At 40.6% G+C, this 14,434-nt stretch overlaps 2 protein-coding genes across 3 annotated transcripts in view; both read right to left on the reverse strand.

Moving 5' to 3' along the window:
* SUV39H2 (suppressor of variegation 3-9 homolog 2) overlaps nt 1-89 on the reverse strand; it is a 12,197-nt gene extending 12,108 nt beyond the window's left edge. The window contains exon 1 of the mRNA XM_014964054.1: nt 63-89. Within this exon, the coding sequence (XP_014819540.1) occupies nt 63-81 (19 nt within the window). The 5' untranslated portion in view covers nt 82-89. The remainder of the gene's footprint in view (nt 1-62) is intronic.
* Nucleotides 90-1,497: 1,408 nt separating this feature from the next.
* On the reverse strand, nt 1,498-14,315 carry HSPA14 (heat shock protein family A (Hsp70) member 14). Of its 2 annotated transcripts, none has more exons than XR_001414220.1 (14): nt 14,239-14,315; nt 14,013-14,093; nt 13,821-13,903; nt 12,419-12,467; nt 11,902-11,995; nt 11,683-11,773; nt 10,450-10,554; nt 9,452-9,613; nt 8,389-8,544; nt 7,162-7,264; nt 5,387-5,602; nt 4,833-4,957; nt 3,535-3,605; nt 1,498-2,109 (listed from the first exon to the last, which is right to left on the reverse strand). XR_001414220.1 is itself a non-coding variant. In XM_014963179.1 (14 exons), exons 1-14 carry the CDS (start codon nt 14,293-14,295, stop codon nt 2,031-2,033), a joined length of 1,521 nt encoding a protein of 506 aa, XP_014818665.1. In that variant the 5' UTR covers nt 14,296-14,315; the 3' UTR covers nt 1,498-2,030. The 2 variants fall into 2 exon arrangements, 1 of the variants encoding a protein (XP_014818665.1); XM_014963179.1 differs by having other exon boundaries at nt 4,833-5,006.
* Between the last annotated feature and the right edge of the window lie 119 nt (nt 14,316-14,434).

Genomic DNA, 14,434 nt, shown 5'->3' on the forward strand with positions numbered 1-14,434 from the left:
GAGAAGGGAAGGGGAAAGCCCGAGCCTGGCGGCCCCATCGCCGGTCACCGCGGCTCCCTCACCTCCTCGCCAGCCCTCCATCTTGGGGGGGGGGAGGGGGGGAGGAGGAGGGCTGAGGGGGAGCCCGCCTGCGGCTCCGCCCCCCGGAAGAGGGCGGAGGGGGAGAGCGCGGCGCCGGCGCGCGCGGGATCCCTTAACCCCCCCTCCCTCGCGCGAGAGGTTTTGGCGCGCGGCGGCCGCCGCAGCTCGGCGGGTCCTGAGGGGAAGGGGGCGGTGGAGGCGGGAGAGAAGCTCCACGTTCACCCCTCATTCAACATGTCAACCGCATCCTAGGCTGTGCATCCCCAGCAGCGTGGGGAGCAGGGGATTCTGCTCCTCTTCTCCGACCCCGCCTGCAGTCCTGGAGCCCCCAGCTTCAGAAGGAACGGGACCAGAGGAGGCCACGAAGATGATCTGAAGCACCTCTGCTGGGGAGGACAGGCTGAAGGGGTTGGGGTTGTTCAGCCTGGAGAAGAGAAGGCTCTAGGGAGACCTTAGAGAAGCCTTCCAGTACCAGAGGCAGCCTAGAAGAAAAGAAATTTCCAAGGGCACATAGCAATAGGACAAGGGGTAACGACTTCAAACTGGAAGAGGGTAGATTTAGATTACATATCAGGAAGACAATTTTCACTCTGAGGGTGGTGAGGCACTGGAACAGGTTGCCCAGAGAAGCTGTGGCTGCCCCATCCCTGGAGGGGTTCAAGGCCAGGCTGGATGGGGCTTGGAGCAACCTGGTCTGGTGGGAGGTGTCCCTGCCCAGGGCAGGGGAGTTGGAACTAGATGGTTTTTAAGGTCCCTTTGAACCCAAACCCTTCTACAGTTCTATTACACATAACAAAACATCCCTCAGAGATGTCCAGCCACTCACTAGTGCTTAAACATCTCTTCACCTGTATTTAGAAGGGTTGTAGGACTCTGCTGCCTCAACAGTTTTGGGTTTTCCAAGACCCTTTTTAGAAGATTTTACATATGAACTGGTGAACTATTTACCTGTTTTCCTATTTTTCAAACCCCACACAATGTAGTAGTATTTATACCTATGCTATGCAGTAGCTGGTGCTTTTGTGAGGTAGGAAAAAAAATAAAATCGAAATATATATTCTGTAAATACAAAACAGCTTGGGAAGCTGGTAAAAAAAAAACACAATAAACAGGTAATTGAACACAGGTTTCTTCAAATCCAGCCAGGCAGCCCTTGCTCTAGTTTGTGTCTCCAGTTTTGAGGCTCTACTGTATGAGTTCGCTTTATAAGAGAATATCTATCCCTCAGGGTGAACTGTTGCCCCTTAAGTGCACATTAGGGCGAGACCCTTAAATCCTCAAGCTTCACCCACCTGCTCCATCTCCTTCTTACTGCTCCTCTACCTAAAATGAAAAAAACCTGCCAGCTTAGATCCAAACAAATGTGTGACAACATACAGATTAGAACAGCACCCCACAAAATGGAGGATGCCGGGGTTCTGCATAAAAACCATTTTATTAATAACACATAAATAAGCACATATTTTTTCAGGTAACACCACAAAACCATTTTGTGGTAGCTCCAGAAAAAAAGTCCCACTCAAGAGGCCAGTGCAAATGGGCATCACCTCCACGGTTTCAGGCAACATCAGGACCACACAGGACTTGAGTACAGTTTGGTACAGTCCTTGGTTCAATGCTATGCTGCTGAAGCCAGATATACTGATATAATTAGTCCAAGGAAAAAAAAAATCTTTAGACTATGCAATATGCTTGTTGCTGAACCACAAGCATGAGTTTTGTCCTCTGAATTTTGAAGAGGCACTGGTAATTCAATGCTCTGCTGTGTGCCTTGACTAACACCAGGCTTTCCACTCCAAACAGACTCGGTGACGGATTAATGTTTTACTTCAGTTTCTTACAGTCCTCTAAGAATCACCTAGATCATCTTGGAGAGAGTCACCACTTTGGCAAGAAAAGCCAACAGGAGACAAAAATCAACTTCAAAGAGCGTTGCCTTTCAAAGGAGACTATGACGCCACTTCAACAGTGATGATTTCACACTTTCCAGTATCTTGATCTGTGCAGGTGACGTGCAAGGACCCATCCCTAGATAGAAGAGAAAGGTATGTTTAGGATTCTCTCAGCAAAACAGTATGTTACTGCTTGTTCCAGAGAGGATAAACAACAGTCTGCGTGCAGAGGAAAGGAAGAAAGAGGAGTCTCAAAACATCCAGGGAAGAACATGCTTCGACACAGACAAAATTTATGAAATCGAGTTTAGTTTGAATATTTAGATACACACTTCTTGCTCTCCATTAAAGCATTTAGCTGTTCTACATATGGTGGAAAAGATTCAGGACTGTAAGTTCATTTGTTACAGGTTTGTAAGTAGAGTATGCATTAATATTGTTCAAAATATTCATCGTCAACTCTGATTAACAGCAACCAACAGATAAGCATGTCTTCTCAAAGCATGAGAACTTGACTTTTAAAAGCAGTAGTGGCCTTTAAATACCAAGGATCTCCATCAAGAAGGAAAAACATAAGTTTTCAAAATCCAAGGATCAGAGACAATATTGAATCCTACTTCATCTAGGATTACAACAGCCTTACATTGTAATTAGACAAAACCAGATGTGTTAAAGTGAACTTTCCTTAATCTTTTTCATCTAAGTATTACTGAAGACCCCTTTAAAATATTGCAGGTTTTCTGCACTACACAGCTACATATATAGCCCCTAAGATGTTCTGCTTATCCACGCAAAGTGCAAGTCTCCATATGACTAAGGCAGCATTTTAGGTGAAGTCTGTTAATAGAGCATTGACACACCTGACAGTGAACAGAAGAAAATGAAGTATTTTGAACTCAAATAACAAGTAGGGATTCAGTTTTTCAGCAACATCAGGACAACTCTCATATCATTTAGAAAAGCAATATGAACTTCAGGATAATCCTCAGAAGATAAACATACTTTGGCTACTTAGAATTCCACCTTCTGGTATCTTTATAAACTATTCAGACTATTTCAAATGAGCCCAACCACTCCTATTAAGACCTAAGAAAGTTAAAGAAATTTCTTCAATATTGTGTCATCCACATTCCCCACCCCGCCCATAAGATACTTTGTATTTTCCCGTAAGAACCAGGTAATTCTGTAAAAAGACAGATTTTACTTGTGTTTTTCCTAGGAGCGTGGGCTCAGAGCTACCCGACCCGTTCCACAGGAAGTTTGAGATTCTGACTGCTCTCAAGCACTGGTAAACTGATCAACAGTTCAAAAGTTGCTACAAAATTATTTATACAACTCTGAAGCTTTATTTCTTTAGGAATCAAACAATGAAAGCACAGAAAGTACTGTATAAAACCTACAGAGTTTACCCCTGCTAGGACACAGCCCTGGAAGCAATGAAATTGCTGGAATTTCTCAACACAAAACTAAACATTCAAGAGAATGTAACTAAGGAACAGGCTGCTTGTCGCGAGTGTGACACAGCAAGTTAAACAGCAGAACAACAAATAATTTCAGGTACCTTTTCATAGTGAGAACAGTTAGTATGTCATGTAGGCCATCCTCTTTCTTATCTAAATCCTGGAGTACAATCTATTTATGAAAAAAAATATAATCAAATGTTAAGTTATAATCAAGTTCTCTAAATCCTCGCACAGTGGTTTAATGGAAGCGACCCAATATCTAATGTTTGCAATTCATTCTGTCTAGCCTCTCATACCAATAATTTAAAAAAAATTTAAGCATGCCCTAGAGGGCTCACTCATCCGTACTGCAAATCTATGTATTTTTAGCTATTGGCACTACTATTTCAGTGGTTTGTTTCCAGGTCTATCACCAAGATAGCTGGAGTACCTACCCCTTGCACAGCAGTTTAATGGAAGTGACCCAACATCTAAGGTTTGCAATTCATGCTGTTTAGCCTCTCATACCAATAATTCAAAAATCAAAGCATGCCCTAAAAGGCTTCACTCATCCATAGTGCAAATCTGTGTATTTTTAGCTATTTGCACTACCATTTCAGTGGTTTGTTTCCGGGTCTATCACCAAGATAGCTGGAGTACCTACAACCAGCTCCCACAGACCACATTAAGAGGCGAGCATGTTCCTTAGAATCAGTTTTCTAATTATTAGGTAACATCCTTTCCCCATTCCCTTACAGATCTTTGGGCAGGAATAAGGTGGAATAACAATTTTCTCAAGTATTCCATCCATTACAGCCATACCTGCCCCCTCCCTGGTGCTTTAGGTGCCCTGAAGCCAAGGTAAGCACATCACCTCTCTTTCAAACAAGCTGAGTTCTCTCAATAGGTTGAGTCCTGAGTTATATCTTTATATCGGGTGAGGATTTAACGAAATCATCTTACCACTGTGAAAAATCAGATGTGGTATTTAATAGCAAGATCCTGTCCCATTTAGAAAGTTCAAGAATTAATCAACAGTATGTACAACAGCACCTCCATCACCACCTCCAGCAGTTTTATTTCTAAAATGTTGGAGATGTGCACTACTGGAACAACCGGTTATGATCCCTACTGACTACAGTAGTGCTAGGTGTCAAACCCCAACGGGCATTTAGAAATTCAAAAGGGAAACTTTGATTTCTTTAGAAGTGCTTCAATTCTTCAAAAACACATTGCTAGAAGAACGCTTAAAGGCTGTTTCCTTAGAGACTCAAGTCATTCTAATTTTATAACAAGGAGTTTTAGTAGGGGTGGGATTGTTTTCAGTTTTATATTTTTAATATTTTTTCTTTTTCAGATCCACTTGATTTCCAAGCAGTTAATATTAAATGTGTGTATGAATGTGTATATACTCAACCTGTGCAAATTTCCCTCCTTCATTCACGGGACTTTCCCCCAGTGACTCGTACAGCTCAAGGCAGACAGAAGAGGTGTTTCCAGGAGCGTGCAGGGTGTGCTGCCTTCGAGCCGGCAGCGGCGTCCCTGATGGAAATAGCACCGTGAATTTGTCAGCCCCTGACTCGTCTACTCCCTTTAAAAAAGGAAAAAAAAAGTTCATGCCTTTCTCTTAAGTACTTCAGTGAGCTGGAAGTGTTAGAGTAGCACTCCATGAGAAAAGAAATCTAAGATTCATTCTCTCTGCCACATTTACCATCAAAGCAATTAAAAAAAAAATTCCTAGAAATAAATGCAAGAGTCCAGCTGTTACAACGCAGCTGAGACACAATCTCCCCTTAAAAATCAAGCAGTTTTTCCTGTCAATTTTTTAATAAACTTAAGTTACGACTTATAGCTGATCTGTAGATCCAATAATAAAACAACACTGTTTCTCTTACATCAATCGTGCATAATTATTGCTGTATATTCATTGCAGCAGTAAAATTTTTTTAAGTTAAATCATTTTAGCCTTACCTTCAGAAGAATATCTTTGGCAGAACACTCAATAAAGAGTGCTTCTTCTTCCAACAAAGGATTCTCTTTCCCTAGCAGAATTCCTGCCTCTATGGCTGCACCAATGGGAATAACTTCATCTGGAGGAATCGAATTCAGCAATTCCACAGTTGGGAAAATGTCTTTGATCAGCTGCTGTAGCTTTGGGATTCGAGCAGACCCACCACACAGAACTACCTGGAAAACATGCCTTAATGATTTCAAATCTTTCTTCTGACAGATAAAAACAGACAGGTCAAAACCTGCAACACAGAAATGCAAACTGCTCTGGGATATTTTACCATCTGTAATTGTTAAAAGAAAAACTGATGCCATCTTTGCTTGACTTCTCTTGCTTTTGTATATGTATAAATATCTTGCAAGTTTGAAATGGTACATTGAAAAAGTGTTTCTTAAAGTAAGCATCAACTAGATGAAGTAACTTCTTAAAAATTGAGGAATTCATCATAAAGTAGCACTTGGAAGGGATCTCCAGACATCTAATCCAACTTTCTGCCCAGAACAGGTCCAGTTACAACAGGCTGCTCAGGACCTTATCTCCATGGACAGAGATTCCACGGACTCTGTGGGCCCTTGTTTCAGTGTTTGATCACCCTCACACTACAAGTTCGTTAAGATTTCTTCATGTTGTAACCTGTGCTGCTCACCATTGTGCACCTACAGGTTAACAGGGACACTACATGGCATCAGCCCCAGTATCAAATCCTGGTCACTGACACCCAGCCATCACTTACTGAGCTTGTGCAAGAAAAATCTCTTCAAACCCTTATCTTACAGTAACTTCATCGAGATCAACCAGATCTAGAAACAAAGCTAATTCCCACCTTTTTTCATGTAAAACATAAAAGTTGTAGATTAGATTCATTTTTTTTACATTTATATTGTGTCTCCTCTCTCAAGCATTAAGACCTGTGAGAACAGCACACTGGGCCACCAAAAAATACCACCATTAGAGAACAAAAGACTTCTCTGAACAATGGCCTGGGCTACTTCATTATTCTGCCAGTGAAACTCAGGTGTGACACAGCAAGCACTGAGAGTCTGAAATAGCATCAAGTATCATTAAAAGCACCAGCTAAATTTTGCTGCAGAATTCACGTGCCAACTCCATCAGCAACACACACAGCACTATCTGCCACACACAGGTTAGATGAAGCTAATTCCCTCATACCAAAGCAAAAAAGACATTTGGATGAAAATATTAATATTTGCTGCTTAAGTTACTATCTTTGGTATTAAAGCATTCTACAGTTTGGCATCTAATGCATTCCTACATTTTTTTTAAGCTGACAAGGACAAACATGGGCACCAAGTAGACACTAAGCAATTTGTTCAACTCGTAATGAAAAAAACCATCAAAACTCAGGCTTTCTTCAGAAGTGTCTGCAAACCCCATCCAAAACTTAGTGAAGGCAGAAGAAAGTCTATATACTAAAGAAACTACTCCTCTGCTCTACCAAGTTACACAAACACACCAAATCCTCTACTGTTTACTCAATATGTAGTAGTAAAAACACAGCATTGATTCTGAAACTACTTTGTACTTAAGTTTAAATAACCAAAATCAAAGCAAACACAGGATTTCTAAAGATCTTGAGTCTATGTACTTTAAGCATTTTTGGCTCGGACTCAGCGAACTCAGGAAATAATTTCAGTCTGCAAAGAGAACAGGCCCTGAAAATATTCTTCTTGTGGAGTTATAAAGCGTACTAGAGACAAATGACTCCTATTATTACCTTATTAATATCATCTGCTGTAAATCCAACTTGCTGCAAGAGCTTTTTAATTGCTTCTACACATTTACTAAAGAGTGAAGAACAGATAAGTTCAAATCTGGCCCTAAAAGAGGAAAAAAAAAAAAAGACGTGTCATTTCATCCATTAGAGAAATACTTGAAATAGAAGAACAATCACTTCTAGAACATATTTTGTTTCTCTAGCTATATCTGCTACTAAGTTTTTAAAAACAGTAAAAAAATATCTTATTTCCCAATTATTCATCTTGAAGATGTGATTTTTATTGTTTTGAGATATCTGTGCCATCGATTCCATCATTAACACCCACATGAAATGCACATTCATTCTTCAGCGTACTCTAGAGAAAACACAGTATTATTGTCTTGACTCATATGTGGGAAAAAAAGAAAAAATGCTGGAACTGCTTCATCACCTTTAAAATGGAGACACAGACTCAAACATGCCTCTTGAATTTTCAGAGGCAAATCAAGCTGTGTCCCTCTTTGCACACAGGGAGTAGGTACTTAAGCAAGTTGAAAAACAAACTGGTGCATGCTTTGGGCTCTTTCAAGCCTGAAAAGGAAGTTTTACTCTGTATGAATACAGCAAGTCAACCTCTGCAACGTGAGTCCACAGGATTAGCATTCTTACCCAAAACTGAGCTGACTAGAAAAGAAATTAAAATCAGCTAAACTTCTTAATAAGAGATCACCCTAAGAGAGAAAAGACTTGGGAGGAGGACACAGCAGCATGAACAAGAAGACAGAAAACATCTACTCCAGCTGCCAAAAAGAGGCAACAAAGACTTCCATGACTCCTATCACTCTGAAGCTCATTTAAATCAAAGAGTCCAAAAGTCTGCTCTTCTTTAAGGAAAATCCAGTAACAAAACCATTAACACACAGGGATGAACCACCTTCAGTAATTACAGTTTTTATTCCCCTTTCATCAATAACCAGACACCAAAGATTGGGGACGGTGTCCTCCTTGTGCCTTTTTGCACTTTTTTTCCTAACCTTTGGGCAACATTGTTAGTGCTACCACCCCACCTACTAGAGAACACATCGTAACAGAATCATCAATATGGAACAAAGCAAGTTGGTCTTCTATCTTCTCTTTCTAATATTAGTGCCATAAAAAAAATAAAAAGCAAAGCTTATTGAATACCTTAATTACCACCTAGATTTCAAGTATCATTTTATATAAAATATTCAAGATTTGCTTTACCTGGACACATTACAATCAAAATCCAATCCATCATACAGTGAATCTACAAAACAGTTTGCACTTCCCAGGGTTGATAACGAGTGCTTTGCAATATCAGCACTGTTCATTAACTTCATCATGGCTCTGGGATTTCCTCTAATATCATGTTTACAAGACCTATACAAAAAAAACACCAAGAGAGATAACAGTATAGAAAGGTAGGCATTTGAGCAGTAACACTAACTTTCTGAAAGGAATAATAGATTAAAGATATCAATTTTTTTTCTCTACACATTTTAGTATTATCTACAATGCCAATTGAAAGCTCGCAAAGAATAAAAGTGTCTATTTCAATTTCAACTAAAGAACACTGTGAGAGTCACCCTGAGCTCAGGCATTAATATTTATCACACAGAGTTAAGTCTTTTCTAAAGAGTTTCTCAGCTGAGCAAATCATACAAGTGACTGCAAGGAACAGCAGGAAAAGGCCTGCAAGTTTACAAATTTTAACCACAGGCTAAGATGACATTAGAACATTAGACATGCCAAAAAATAGTATGTTTCATCTAAAAAGTCTCCTTCTGTGCTACTATGCAACTGACCACCTCAAGATCATTACAGCTAATGTAATTCACTATTTATTTTTATTTATGTTTTATTTTTGTTCATTGTAAGATGAACGTGCCACAGAGACTTCAGCCTGATGACCCAAGCTCTGCCACACACCAACAAGAAAACCAAAGAAACCCCAGACAGGTGAGTTCCTTGCCACCCCAAAAGCTTGTGACTGAAAGGACATCAGCAGCCCGTAGTCACATACATCACCCAGAACAGTTTCACAGCTGATCCCTTATCCCTCAACACCAACTTCAGCCAACATCTACCCAATCCCGAGCATTTCCCAGTCTTCCTCCTTGGCCCCCAACAACTGACTGCTCCTTTAATATCTTTGAGGCATTTCACTCGCAGACAGTCTGCTAATCCGACAGCCTGACATGAATTCTTTTTTGTTTGTTTTGGAAAGCAAGCATCAGATAACGAAGTTCCTGTCCTAACAGCAACATGCTTGGAATTCAAAACCTACCTCTGAAATTCAGAAGCTAAGTGTTGTGCCAGAGCTTCTGTGAAGCAAACGCCGCCAATGCTATCATCTGTGTTTGTAGCAAGCACACGATATATTCCACTGTTTACTTCTATGACCGTGATAGAAAGCGATGTTCCACCAAGTTTATAAACCAACACATTGCTGCCACGTCAAAAAAAAAAGTAGCATTAATAAGCCATCTAAAATTATGTTTACTTTGACACTTTCTAAAAAGATGACCATCCTATCACATACTGCAGGTTTTAATCAGTTTTCTTAAGAGAATTTTATTTGGGGTGTTTGTATTTCATGCAACTTAGTACCACTGATTACTTGACAACGTTCCCTGAAGGACAAAATTAATCTATTTCATACAGTGAGAGCAGTCAACATTTTTCCTATAACACAACTGGGAAACGAACATTACATTCAAAATTACAGGCAGGAATTATATGAGAAGGGTAAAAAAAGACCAACCAAGAAGAAAAAAGACAACACATCTGTTTGCACTGGCATCAGTCATTGCTATTTTGAAAATCTTGTGAATTATGTGAATATTCATAAGGGAAACCCAATGCACCTACTGAACCCAGGACTGGGCTTTAGTTCTTTCAGCATACGCAAAATGACCCCAGCTCCCACAATTAAAAAAAAAACCACAGCTATGCCAAAATACATTTAAGGGATGCCTTTTTCTTCAAGCCAATCAGCTCATTAAAGAGCAAGCAGAATCTTTAAAGACAATTCTAAAAATTCTAAAAAAACCACGAAAAATTGAAACAAAACAAAAAACACCCAACAGAACAAAAGGATTTAAAACACTACGGATTTACATCTTCTAATTTGTTATTGGCTTTATTGAGAGAAAAAAGAAAAACAAGCCTCAAATCATTAATTTTCTATTGACTGCTAAGGCAACATAGAATTCCCTCATTTAAGATTTCTCAGGATTTAAGTTCAGCAGCTTAAATTTAAGAAGTAAAATATTAGGATTTTACCTTTTCCCAGTGGGTGAATCTTGGCCAATTCCATAAGCCAGGAGAGCGGCAGACGGTTCATGAATTAATCTCATAACATTAAATCCAGCAGCTGCAGCTGCTTCCCTGTGATAAAGGCATAACAGTATTTCATTTTACTTTAATGATTTCACTATAGTCACGCACGGTCTTAAGATTTCATCTGAACTACATATGCCACCAACTCAGAACTTGGTTACAGCATGCTATGAACAAAGACTGGAAAAAGAAAGGTATCAACAAGTTCAGTTGCTGCTGCATTCTTCAGGTAGTTCTATCTGCTGCGTGCTCATTGTCAAAGAAAACCCTGATGTATCAGCCTACAAACCCCGTAAAAAACAGCAAACCCTCCCCCCTAAAATAGAAGATGAAAAACCCCACCCTCAACCAAACTTCATCACTTATCTTTAAGTGTGGCATTAAAAGTTCTTGGTACTTTATTTCACCACATCATACTAAGAAAATTGCTTTGACATCCAAATCCAGGTAGCACTCTTCACTTCTAACGTGTCCTTTACATGCCTTCTTGACATTTCAGTAACCCTGGGACTGCCCTACAAGTTGTTTCCTCCACTTTGGTTATTCTGAGACTTGTATGCCAAAGCAATAGAATGTTTTCTAATACATACTGCAACTACCCAGCTCACCAATGTTTTATGGCCAACTTCAAATTTCTTTTAAGTATTTCATGACAGTTAAACATAAGGGCTTAAAATACACACTACCAGTTATGTACAGCTTTAAGTCTACATGCTTTCACATGAAGGAACTTTTACAGCAGAAATTTTTCCAAAAAGAACTTGCAAGTAGAATATTGGTGTGTATTCCATGTCTGCTCTCTGAGAAAACAGTCCTCAATAAAGTCATGTAACACTACTTGGTTTGGTGAGTACTGTTGTACAAAGGGATGGGAAACTGATTGCATTTCAAAGGGGACACTGAAGATCCGAATCTGAAATGACATTCTATCCTTGATGATACCAGAATTCCCTCCCACTTCAATTGATTCAGAATTTCATTTTGGTTGCAATAGTGAATTCCAAGTCAGAATTTAATCTCCTGCTTTCGTATTTTCCCAATTAAGAAAGTATCCCTATGTCTTGGCTGAGAGTCACAAGCTCAAGTCCAGCAGGAGAATTCCCATTGCTGGTCTCCCAGCCGGTCTGCTTTAGGCATGATAAATAACAAAAAAAAGAAAAGTCTTAATCCTCTTACCCAAGGGCATTTTTCTGATTCTCTCCAAAATCAAATGGTACAGTGATAACAACGTCATTTACATCTGAACCCAATGCAGACTGAGCAGTTTCTGTTTATAAACATAGGCAGAACATGTTGATTAAAAGCAAAAAAAAAAATCAATATACCACATCTTAAAAATAAGACGACAGCTTAAAACACAAAACCAGACATGTCATGATTTTACTTATTATATACCTTTCATTTTACTAAAAATTAGTTTTGCGACGTCTTCTGGGTTAATAAGTTTATTATCGATTTCATATTGAAGTTTTCCATTCTTCTCAATTATCTGTAAGCAAAACCAACACACCTTTATTAGATACATTATTTGGTTATTAACAGAGAGCAATGTTTAATTCTGTTTCTGTTCGCAGTATTTTTATCACAAGATGTTGTAACCTGTGTTTTCTCCCAAAGCTAGGAAACATCACAATACTATTATTCAAATATATTAAGAATCATCCCTTTGGACAATTGCAAGAATTATATATTTTTTCTGTTAGACTATATTACAATGGCAGATCTCAGAATAAGATACATTGTCTACTTTATACAAAGAGAAATATTCTATACAGCAACAAATTGAACTCATACAATGACAGCTGACACTACAGAACACAAACACGATGTGGCACAAACAATGCCTAGAAGAAAAGTGTAAAATGATGGCAGTTACAAGAGAAACAACAAGAGAAAACTAGATGATACTCACAGAACATTTGCTTTCTGCAATATATTTCTCTGCCTGGGGGTCACCAGAGCTGTCCAGACAAATACAAACCAACAAAATAAATCATATGCTCAAGGGTAACTGCACAAATTCATCTTGCTGATATTCCTTATAACATCTACAGCATATGAAGCCCTACTTCAACCAAAATTCCTGTTTCCACTCTATGGATACATTGACACAGGAGAAAAAACAACAGTTCTGATTGCTCGTATCTTTCAGTTTCCTTTCCCCAAACTAGTAGTAGAAAAAAATACTGACTAGATAGTGAGAAGGGAAAACAAAAACCAACACATTGTTTTAACCTGCTAGCCCCAATAATCACTATTGAAAGATTTTAGTGGCACTTTTGTTGCACTGACTGAAATAACACAACAGCAGTAAGATGACTATCCTTATTCCTCTACTAACTACGTCAAGTTACACATCTCAAAAGCGCTGAGAAATTCATCAGATCAGACATTGTCATGTCAGCTCCTTCCAGTGAGAACTGTAACACAGCCGGGTCATCACTGAGTTCTGTCCCATCTCTGATGTAAGACCCAAACCAACAAGTTTAGTTCCAGCATCACTGCAACTGCCAATGCAAACTCTCACCGCTCCGCTAACTGATGAATCCCAATAAGCATTACATCTATGTTTCATGACTGTAACAAAACCAATACACAGTTTCATGTAAGTAAAAACACAGTAGATTTTAGAGAAGGGTTTTTTTTGTTGGCTTTTTTTTTTTAGAAAACATCCAGGTAACAAGATGCTTTCATTAAGAAACTGAAGTATGCAGCTTATATGCTGCATTGGGGAGGGACTCTTTGCCAGGAAGGGTAATGATAGGACAAGGGGAAACAGTTTTAAATTGGAAGAAAAAAGATTCAGATTATATCTCAGGAAGAAATTTTTTAACTATGAGGGTGGTGAGACACTGGCACAGGTTGCCCAGAGAAGCTGTGGCTGCCCCATCCCTGGAGGTGTTCAAGGCCAGGCTGGATGGGGCTTGGAGCAACCTGCTCTGGTGGGAGGTGTCCCTGCCCATGGCAGGAGGGTGGGAACTGGATGATCTTTGAGGTCCCTTCCAACCCAAACCATTCTATGATTCTATGCAACTTGTTACCGAATTTAAGACTTTGACTTTCACATACAAATTCAGACAGAAAAAACACACATCTCTTTACTTTTCATACTGAAATGAAATGTAGAATAAGCAGTTCATAATATACTCAATTTTTAAGATCTGGCATACCATCCTGTCAGTGCGAGATTAATTTAACTCCTATCACACCAGGTTCAAATGCCTTCAACATCGGCCCTGAGGCTGCTTTTCACTGCCCAGCTTTAATGGGGGAAACCGACCTTTTCACCCTCCCTTTCACACCTGTGCTCTTACCTTCGCCCGAGGATCTGCTTTACTTTCACTACGGTGTTTGCGATGTTTCTTATCCTGCTCTGCTTTGCAGCTAAGCCAACAACCTGAGGGAAAAATAAAGAAAAAAGAAAAAAAAAAAAGGAAATAAGTGAGCAGCAGGCAGCGCTCCCCTCCCCTCCCGTCCAGACCCCCACCGCGGAGGGGAACCCTCACCTCCTCGCTCTCCGAGAAGGCCACCACGGCAGGAGTGACCCTGTCCCCGGCGTCGTTGGCGACCACATCGGCGCGACCATCCTGTGGAGAGAGGCGTCCCCTCAGGGCTCCACCCGCTGCGTAACCCCCGAGGGAGCAGAGACAGCAGCGAGCCACCGCCTCCCACCCCCGCTAAGGACCCTTTCCGCAGCAGCCACGCCGCCCCCAGCCCGCCCCGGCCCCTCACCTTATAGACGGCGGCGCAGGCACAGGTAGCGCCCAGGTGAACGCCGATGGCGGCCATCAGCCCCTCAGCCTCCACGCGCGCCCGCCGCCCCAGCATGCACCGCGCGCTCCCCTCCCCTTCCCGCCCGGCCCCCAACCAATCCCGCTCCCCGCTTCTCCTCGGCCGCCAATCAAAGCCCTCACCGCCCCCTCATCCT

Source organism: Calidris pugnax, unplaced genomic scaffold, assembly GCF_001431845.1.
Source record: "Calidris pugnax isolate Ruff unplaced genomic scaffold, ASM143184v1 scaffold44, whole genome shotgun sequence".
Classification (NCBI taxonomy): Eukaryota; Metazoa; Chordata; class Aves; order Charadriiformes; family Scolopacidae; genus Calidris; species Calidris pugnax.